At 32.3% G+C, this 11,012-nt stretch overlaps 1 protein-coding gene across 3 annotated transcripts in view; it reads left to right on the forward strand.

The window, feature by feature from the left end:
- LOC107446570 (protein lifeguard 1) overlaps nt 1-11,012 on the forward strand; it is a 75,331-nt gene that overhangs the window by 16,329 nt on the left and 47,990 nt on the right. For 2 of the 3 annotated variants that reach the window (XM_071185602.1, XM_071185604.1), the window contains exon 2: nt 214-308. The exons of the other annotated variant lie outside the window; for it this stretch is intronic. In XM_071185602.1, coding sequence (XP_071041703.1) covers nt 230-308 — 79 coding nt within the window. In that variant the 5' untranslated portion in view covers nt 214-229. The remainder of the gene's footprint in view (nt 1-213; nt 309-11,012) is intronic. 3 annotated transcript variants of the gene reach the window in all.

Here is an 11,012-nt window from a genome sequence, read left to right on the forward strand (position 1 = left end):
AAAAAATTTTTTTTTTTTGAAAATTTTTTTTTTTTTTTTTTTTTTTTTTTTTTTTGCGACCCACGTAAAGTTAAGCATTGTTTATTTTTCCTAAGTTAGCTTTTAAGTTTGACACCCCTGTTGTAGAGTATATTTTTAAATTAGTAAAGCGTATTGTTATGAGTAATTACGATGAAATCTAACACAAGCTCATTTCATTGTTATTCTTTTCAGATACGTAATTGCAAGGATGTCTTATTACGGCTCTTCTGAAGCCGCTCTTGGCAACACATTTGATGCTTCATTTTCAGAGAAAAGTATACGGCATGGTAAGTTTCGTACTTCTTTTAAACTTAGTAAGGGATATCTTAATACTTAACAGGATACTTAAACTCTGTTTTTTAAATTTTCAATACAAAGAAGATAGCTAAATTGTAACGTGTTTTGTTTAGCATGAAAATGAATCTTTAAAATCATTTATCTCGAAACGAGATTTTTTAAATTTACCGTTTTTTTTTTCCTTAATAAGAAATGTTTAACTAAATGAGTCTAAATAATATAAAAAAGAATTAAGATAATCATTCGAATCCTCTTTAAAGATGATGTTAATTGGTCATAAATTCTTTGTTTGAGATAAACTGATTTGTTTGGTAGGTCCCTATATCAAATTTCTACGGGGTGTCCCGTATAGACAGCACGTAATGTCTATTTTTTAGAATTCTTATCTAAAATAATAACAAAAATGTATGCATATTAGGGGTCTCAAATAAATATTTTCCCGAGGGGCACCAGAAACGCTAACGAAATCTGACAAATTGCAATAAAAGTAGATGGATGTAATAAACATCAAAACAGGTTTAATTCGAGGTTAAAACTTGAAGGCAGGGTTTGAAAAAACCCAAACAGCCCGGATTTTATTGAAAAAACCCGGGGGAAATTTGGTTTTTTCATTTAGTGCTCATAAACTTTAAAATTTTACTGCGAAATATTTTTATTTATTAAATTTTGTTATATAAGCTTAAAAATAGAAATAAATCCAAGAAGTTTATATAAAATATATATAATAAAATTAAAATAAGTTTAAATAATGCACTATCATTAATACATGTTTGAATCTTTATTGTTAAATACGTAACGTTTCACAATTTTTAACTGCAGCACTATAAAATATAAATGCAACAGTAATATAAAAGGAACAAGTTAATTAATCTTTTTGTTTTCCCACACATCTATTTACTATATTTATTGAGCATATATATATATATATACATATATATAACATAATAAATAAATACAAAATACAGGAAGAAAATTAAGAAAAACAATAGGTTTTATTTATTGCGCATTCGGCAAGTAAATCGAACTCATAAAATAAATTCAAAAAGTAGAGAAAACAAGGGAAAAATTACAGAACAATGAAAGAAGAGGCTATATATATATATATATATATATATATATATATATTGTCAGCAGATGTTAAGAGTTAACTTAAAAAAAGGTCTATTTATTTATTCATTATTATTATTATCATACAGCAGATTCAAAGTGTCTACATTTCTCTCTTAGATGGTGATACACTTTTACGAGTTTTGCTGATTTATCTATTTTTAATCTATTTCGTAGTTTACTCCACACCAAATCGAAAGTTGAAAAGTTTCTTTCGATAGAGAGAGGATGCTGGTGCTGAGCGTAAAGAAAAAAGAATTGCAGAAATTTTTTGGAAGCTTAGAATTTTTTTTTTTTGCCTTAATTTTCCATTATTTTTTGATGAAAACTTTGAATAACAGTGTCAAGCACCATTGATTTTGGAAAGTATTCAGGATCGGAAATTTTGAATGCCATAACACCTGGCAGAAATTCTGGATGATGCTTAGAAAAACAGTTTTCTGCTAATCATTTAAAAATTGTTGCTGTTCATCATTTGAAAATTGTCCCCTTGTTTCGGGATCCAGGATGCACATGCTAATAAATGAGGTGGCTGATGGAATCTTTTTACAAAATGTTTATGGGGTTCTAATTCATCACACGATCGTAAATTAATTCATATTTCAACAGCTTCTGAAATTGAAATGTTTTCTAATTGAAGCTTTTTTAAAGCTTCAGAAACAACTGATATCTGTTTTTCTAAATTGATAGTTTATTAGTAAAGCCCAACAGTATTTAATATTTTTGACGTATTATTATTAGATCCATTTTGATGTTCAAGATATTTATGGTAATTATTGGCAAAAGTTTTTGCGCGGTCGCAATGTGAACTCCACCTAGTATCATTTGGTAATTGGGGCAACAAGCAGTTTTTATCATTTGCTCATCCATGTGCTTGATGCACATTTCTAAAATATTAGAAATGTGCATCAACGTGCAATGATAGTATTAGGAGATACTTCTTTTTCAACCACATTTAAAAAAACCAATTTGTGAAAAAACCCACTAAGTGGTTTTTTTCAAGGTGGGCTCACCCAATAAAACCCGGGCGGGTTTTTTCAAAGTGGGCCCACTTGGCGAACCCTGCTTGAAGGTGTCGTTTTTTAACTGCTGTTTCCTTCCACAATGAAACCTGTCTCACTGTTTATCACAGGGATGGGCAAACTACGGCCCGCGGATAGAATTTTAAGTTGCCGATCAGTGGCAAATATAAACAACGTACATCCATTTTCTTGTTGATTTTGTTGAAAGCTATTTATGCTCTTTCTTTTTTAACAAAGTACTGATGACCTTTTTACTTTCTCTATTTTTTGTTCCATAAAACATAAATTGATGGAAATAGTTAGCGCTGACAGCTTCAATTTGTAAAATGTTGAAAGCAGAAGTTCTTCATAGAATAGCCGTAGATGGGCTCTAAATAGCGTTTGTCTTTCTCGAGGAGCAGACTTATGGAATCTAATATAGGTGAATTGTACTTCACATGTGGCAGACTGCGCATTTCAATTTCCAACGAGCAGACAATCTAACGATCATCTGAAGCAGTTGTTTCTAAATATGCCCAAAGTTTGAGTTTCACAAATCATTACCAAAGGCTAATTTCCAAAATCTAATATTCCATGCCCAGAAAATCCATGTTAGCTATGTTTGCTTAATCCTATATACGTGAACAAGAGTTTTCAATTATGAACCATAGAAAAAATCTTTTCAGAAGTAGACTAACAGACAAGGATTTAGCCTCTTGCCTTAAAATAAGTGCATCTCACTTCGACCCTCAATATAAGGAACTTTTAAAAATTTAATCGCAGTTTCATTCATCTCACTAAATATTTAAATTAAAACTTGTACATCGCTTTTTTTTTCTTTTAAATTTTGAAGTTTTTACTTGGCCCACCAAAAAAAATTTTTCTCGATTTTTGGCCCTCAACCAAAAAAGTTTGCCCATCCCTGGTTTATCACATCTGATTATCTGCACTGTGATTTGTTAGATATCGTTAGCATTTTTAATTTTCTTCCTCGTTTGAATATTAATTTACAACTCTCCAATGTGCATTTTTTTTTTTTTAAATTTTCGATAAAGACTCTAAAAATACATATCAAGGACAGTCTTTACGAACACTCTGTATAAGCAATAATTTCCTATAAGGGTTAACTATTTCAGGAGAAATATTATTTAAAAATTCTTGTTTAAAGAAATTTTCAAGCTGGTATTTAAACTGGTGTCAAACAAAACTCCTCTTACAGGATTCTTTAAATAAGTATTTGTTCCAGATCCCAGGACATCCTGCTGACATTTCTCTCTTTTATTTTGAGACAGACTGAGTTTATAACGTCTTTTAATTATGTTATACTGAGAACGCAATGATAGTTGAGTTATGCAGTGTAACTAACACCAGACTCGAGTGCTATTAAACTTCATACACTCAGGTTTAGAAATTAAGGATAATAAAAGCTTTGGCAAATAAAGGTTCAGAAACAAAACAAACATGACGTATTCATGGAGCCCATTTATTAAGCAAAAGACAACAAAAAATGTATGATATAATACCATTCATAAAGACTACGAGCCCTGTAGTAATTATAAAAAATATCTCCTTCACAAAAACTTAAAATTACGTGGTTGGTATCATTGTATGTCTCCCATCCGATGAAATACAGTCCGTACAACTCCTAGGACTGCTGAATATAATATTATCGAGCTAATTTTGGAGAAGATGACTCCACTCAGCTAGCAATGCTCTCCGAAGTTCTGGTACTCATAGGAGGTGATTGACTGATTGCAACTCGTCGATCTAGCATGTCCCAGACATGCTCTATCGGTTTCAAGCCACGTGAGAATGCTGGCCATTCCATACGGAGAATATCTTTAGATTGAAGGCATTCGTTTACGATGTCTGCTAGATGAAGACGGGTGTTTTCATTCATAAGCCGAAATTCTGTGACCATGTCACCCCTAAACAAATGTACAAGTTGTCCCAGAATGGCATCCCTATAAATTTGGCTTGTCATGGTTTCGATTTTCACATGCAGATCTGTTCTAGAGCCCCTTATAAATTCCACTCCAAATGAGCAATCGTGCATCACCGTAATGGCTTCGTTCAATGATGTTGTCTTGGTATTAACTGCTACCTGGCGTTCTCCGTATGAAAGTTCGACGTGAATCAGACTGTAAGATAAACCTGGACTCGTCGGTAAACATCACACAAGCCCACTGTAGCGATCTCCACATTGCATGTTCAAACAAGGTCCCCAAATAACAACCTTGTTCAGGATTGTTCATATCCTTCTCCCAAAAATAGCAAATAGTATCGACTGATACCACGTGATGAAGGCGGAGCCTTCTGGTGAACGAACTATATATTTATTCGAGGAAAATATCATTCGATGATATATTTATTTATTTTTGTCTGATTTTATTACTTAATAGCTAGTGCTAGATAGCCAGGATAGCCTAGCTGGTAGGGCACTGGGCCCATGTCCAAGAGTTCGTGGGTTCGATCCCATGCCGGCCGAAAACTCCCCGTGTAGTAAATGGTGACTGATGCATGTTAAATCTGCCGAGTCGCAAAGTCCTCCATGTTAACACAACAAATCAATACCTTTAGGGGTACTGATCCAGGAGTTTCCTTGTCTTCTGGATCGGCTCAAAATTACAAGGCTACGGAGTTGAACATTAGTAGTCGTAAACCCAAAATTGGGTCAGCTGTTCAACGACGGTTACAAAGTAAAAAAAAAAAAAATAGCGCTAATTTATTAGCATATTTATGATCAACCTTTTAAAACATCAAGGTTGGATTAAAATCTGATCATGAGAACAAAATCTCTTCAGGTTGATACCTTTTCTTTTTTTTAAAATTATCTTGGTATAATAATTTTCAAATTATTTATTCATCTACCTATTATATACAGGATGTTCTGGGACCGTTTTAATATTTATTTTAACCATCATTCAAAAATATTGAGTAAAAGAAATCTGCACGAGCATGACAAATTAATATTTAAGCTGAATAGAAATAGAAATGCTATCATAATCATATCGAAATTTGTCGAATCACTAGCAAAGAAGGCTGGTGGAAAACATTCAAATTACTTTTATTGCATGATGTAATCTGATTCTCTGACAATAAAACTGGTTTTGGTGTTCCTAGCCCCAACTTCCGTCTTAGTAATTCTTTTTTATTTTTTCTCGCTTACAACTTTTACTTCAATTTTGACTAGATTTCTAAAAATAGATGCATTGGGTGATCGTTAGGAGATACCCGATATATAGTATTTGAAGAATTTTAAACAAATCTCCACATTGAATTTTTCAGCTTTCATCAGAAAAGTATATTCCATACTGATGGTTCAACTGGCGATTACGACAGGATTCATATGTCTCTTTCTTTTCGAGTAAGTATTTCAGATATGCATGTTTCAAATAGTGTTACGTAGTATATATTATGTTGTTTAACCCCTTCCTTCTCGCTCTCGTGAAAATGACGGGGTGAGGTTTCGCCCTCTATTTCTCGCTCCCGTGATATTTCCGGGTTGGAGTGTTCAGTAGTAACGCACCAAGAAGAATAAAACTAATTCATTTCTTTTGCCCGGAAAACATTTCATTTCTCATTTTACACACCAGATGGCAGTACCAGGATATTTTTATGGTAATCGTAGATAGTTAGTTTATTTTAAACTAGATGTCAGCACTAATCAAATACGTAATACAAATACAAAAGCCCAAAAAATAGGCACTTTTATGACCGTTTTCTTGAAAATTAACCGATCGTTAAGGGGCTAACATGGCGTTCATGATTGAGTGTTTTGGCTCGCAGAAAATCGAGCAGGGTCGGAAGAAGACTGTCTTAATTAAGACAGATTAGAATACTGGGAGAGCATTAAATCACACGCTAATATCGATCTGCTTGAGTTTAATTTTAGGGAAAGTCTCAAGATTTTCCCCACTGTGTATTTCGTCACATGCAAAAAGGGTAGCATTATCAATTATAATAGGTAGAGAGATTACTAAGGTTCTCACGTTTGATTAAGGGAAAAATTGTTAGCTCCGCATTCTTTAATCTATTTCTTAGAACAGAATGTGAATTATTAATTATGTGAATGAGTTTTGTTTTGGATAATGAATTAAGAAAGAGAATTTAGGTAAGGAAATAATATAAAAAGATTTATTAAGAAAACCTTATCCATATCAGTGTTGTCTTCATATTTATGATTATTGTCATCATTGACCGACACTTAGCCAAATAATAGGTCTAAGTCTTCACTAAAAATGCAATGTTCTTGGTTATCAAGATGTGTAAAATAAATTACATGACGTAAACATTTCTTTTTGTAACCACGTTAACTTCATTATATACTTGGAATCTGAATAATAGCTTATTTTATTGATAATATTATAGTAAACAGGGGTCTGTTTAGAAGAAATTTGGGTCCGTTAACGGACCCTTCACAAAATATCTTTTCATAAAAACGGACCCTTCACAAAATATTTTAACTTAAAAACGGACCCTTCACTAAATATTTTAACTTAAAAACGGACCCTTCACAAAATGATTTTTCTTTTAATCGGACCCTTCACAAATTTGTTTATCTTCATTGCTGTTTTGTTAATCGAATAAACCCTTCCCAGGGGGGAAAAAAAAGTAAAAAAGAAAGACGGATGTAAGCGAACTAAGTTTTGTCTTCAGCAGACGATTCTTTCATTATTCGTCCGAAATTAATATTCTGCATTCAACAGTATAGGCTAAATACCAAATATTTATATGTTGCATCTCTAATTTAGAAGCAGCAATTGTTGTTTATTTTTTAAAATTTAATTTTTTTAATTATAATTTTACAGTGTTGAGCATAATCTTGTATGTCTTTACAATTTAAAAACTCCTAGAAAAAGTTTTTTTTTTTTTTTGCAATAACGGACCCTATTTGCATTAATTCATAAAAGCGGACCCTGGTTGAAAGAATGTGAGTAATTTTTTCACAATTTCACGAAAAACGGACCTTTCACAAAATGTCTGGACAGACCCCTGGTAAATATGTACCACAGATGAGATTAGTGAAAGTTCTGAGTATACAGCAAAGGAAAGGCCCTCAAATGAAATTGTTTAATCGATAAGCAAGTTTCAGTTATTAAAGTAACGAGAACTGTTCCTGAAACTAATACTGCTTAAAAGATAATCGAAAATTTTCGAACTATTATCTTTTTTCTAGCTGTCGCTAACTGCCATTTTAAATCAGAAAACGCGTGTGGCTCCACCTATTAATAGTCACCCCAATTTACGGTAACCATAAATAAAATCTTGGCCTTAATAAAAACCATAATAACCAAAACTATAAATAAAATCTTAAAACATTAATAAAATCATAAGACTTTTCTCGCAATGTTAAAAAAGTCGGCGAAATCTACCTCAACAATTTTCGGCAAAAGATATTACATTGCGGAATAAAATATACATCTTTATAATTGTGACATATTTCCAATCCTGTATTTTGTAGCCTTGTGGAATTTCTTTCAGAATTATCCGATTCGTCAAGTTAAAATTTTTGCTTGAAAACGGGGTTTTGCACTATTTTGGAGTCAAGTATTAGCATATTTAAATCAATGAGCGACGCATCTTAATTAAATGCAAAATAAAATATGACTCTTCAATAAAATGATACAAAACTGGAAGTTAAAAAATATAAAAAAAAGAAATATTTATTTTTTAATCTAATGATATTAAATTTCTAAGTGCAGAGTTTTTCCCTTATAATTTAAAAAAAAAAAATTAAAATATAAATTAATAAAACTGTATTTAAAAGTTTTTTTTTCTTTTTTTTTTTCTTTTGACAGGCAGTAAATTATTTCAGAGTAATCATATTAAAAATGGGGAGCCTAGATTTATCATTATTATGTTGATGATTAACTGGTCATTTTTAAGAATTTCAAATTTTTTTTAATTAACTACGTGTTATGTTGGTGTGTTTAAATTATTTTTGTTAGTTATTTATGGGCACAATTTCATTTAATTTTTCTGGGCACCGCGTTTTAATTTAAATAATCTCATTCTGTATTTTAATCTATTTTTTTACTTTAATCAACAACCCCATCCGATTTTCACCTACACCCCTATCCTTCAACACCTTCCAATATTTTTCCTTCACCCCTACTTGAGAATGGATTGCTTCACAGGTGTGAAGAGTCGAACGATAGTAGCGCCACCCTTTGGTGCGGATGAATACATGAGCGGGAAAAAAGAGCGGCAATTCGTTTTTTAGGCATTCCATGTGCTGACGACTGGTGATGAACGTGATCTGAGGGATGATGCGGGGTGGCCGGCCACGCGCGCTTTTAGCATAAGTCTTTTACTTGTTTTTAATTTAATTTTTATGTGCCCGTAATTAATTTGTTATATCTTATTTTTGAATAGAAAAAAAAAATTTATTTAAGGAATCAAAAATGATTTTCTAAGATATTGCGTTGTGAGAATTTTTAACTTTAACTAGCATAATTTACCAGATATAACAAGTAGAAGTAATTTAAGCTAATTTAAAATTACTAGCACGTTTACTATTACTACAATAATAATCTTGATGAGCTGAAAGATAAAAGTAAATTAAATTTAAAGGATTCACATCCAACAACATAACTAATCTAGACTAAATGTTTTTATTTAAAGAACTTAATCATAAGTAAAGTTAGTTTACAATTTAAAAAAGGAGTTAGTTTACTGCTACATGACTTACATTTCAGATAGGCAGATTATTTAAAAATAATCATTTTTCTTTAGTTAACATCATATCAAAATAAAATAACAACAAAAAAATTACGGGCACATAAAAATTAAATTAAAAAAAAGTAAAGGACTTATCCTAAAAGCGCGCGTGGCCGGTCACCCCGCATCATCCCTCAGATCACGTTCAAAACGAATTGCCGCTCTTTTTTCCCGATCATGTATTCATCCGCACCAAAGGGTGGCGCTACTATCGTTCGACTCTTCACACCTGTGAAGCAATCCATTCTCAAGTAGGGGTGAAGGAAAAATATTGGAAGGTGTTGAAGGATAGGGGTGTAGGTGAAAATCGGATGGGGTTGTTGATTAAAGTAAAAAAAATAGATTAAAATACAGAATTTGATTATTTAAATTAAAACGCGGTGTCCAAAAAAATTAAATAAAATTGTGCCCATAAATAACTAACAAAAATAATTTAAACATGCCAACATAACATTCGTAGGAAGTGCAACTATGGATTTATAATTACCTGCTAAGACGTTTAAACTAAACAGACTGTCAAGCGAATTTAACAATATGTACCTGTTAGACATTTCACTGTGTTCAAAGTGTGTGTTTGGAAGTACAAAATGTCACATCAGAAAAACAGAACTAAAGTCACGTGAGTCTCCATAAGCAACGATGGTTACTACGCAAGAAACGTTACTGCCTGCGGCAGCAAAAGGGCCCTTTGCCGTTCCTGGTCGGTGGATGATTTTCTGCTAAGTTCTATCGTGTCGAAAAGTGACAGTCATGAGTGAGAGTTCTATCCAAGTGAGAGTACTATTGAAGTGAGAGTACAAGTATCAAAAAGTGACATGTGATCAGCTAGCTAAGACATGGAATGTGGTAAAAGATAGAGTATACAGATGGGAGGCTTCTGAAGGAAACTTCTAACACACACACAAGAAGAATACACATCACGGGTAACAACGAAATCTTTCCTCTAATTGGACTTACTGCAGAAAGTCTATTGAGAAACTTTGAAGTATGTTGAACTGTGTTGATTGGTTCAAGGAACCAAAGATACCCCTGTAACTTTTAAGCCTTTTAAAAACTCGATTCTCAAATTCATACCTTCATGATATTCCATTGAATCATTTTATGTTTAGGTTTAGTTCAAATAAGTAATAATCGGAAAAAAACCGGGATCTCCTTACCGGGATGGAATGTTATGTTGGTATGTTTAAATTATTTTTTTAGTTATTTATGGGCACAATTTTACTTAATTTTTTTTGGGCACCGCGTTTTAATTTAAATAATCTCATTCTGTATTTTAATCTATTTTTTTACTTTAATCAACAACCCCATCCGATTTTCACCTACACCCCTATCCTTCAACACCTTCCAATATTTTTCCTTCACCCCTACTTGAGAATGGATTCCTTCACAGGTGTGAAGAGTCGAACGATAGTAGCGCCACCCTTTGGTGCGGATGAATACATGATCGGGAAAAAAGAGCGGCAATTCGTTTTGAACGAGATCTGATGAACGTGATCTGAGGGATGATGCGGGGTGGCCAGCAACGCGCGCTTTTAGGATAAGTCCTTTACTTTTTTTTAATTTAATTTTTATGTGCCCGTAATTTTTTTGTTGTTATTTTATTTTGATATGATGTTAACTAAAGAAAAATGATTATTTTTAAATAATCTGCCTATCTGAAATGTAAGTCATGTAGCAGCAAACTAACTCCTTTTTTAAATTGTAAACTAACTTTACTTATGATTAAGTTCTTTAAATAAAAACATTTAGTCTAGATTAGTTATGTTGTTGGATGTGAATCCTTTAAATTTAATTTACTTTTATCTTTCAGCTCATCAAGATTATTATTGCAGTAATAGTAAACGTGCTAATAATTTTAAATTA

Source organism: Parasteatoda tepidariorum, chromosome 9 (genome assembly GCF_043381705.1).
Source record: "Parasteatoda tepidariorum isolate YZ-2023 chromosome 9, CAS_Ptep_4.0, whole genome shotgun sequence".
Lineage (NCBI taxonomy): Eukaryota > Metazoa > Arthropoda > Arachnida > Araneae > Theridiidae > Parasteatoda > Parasteatoda tepidariorum.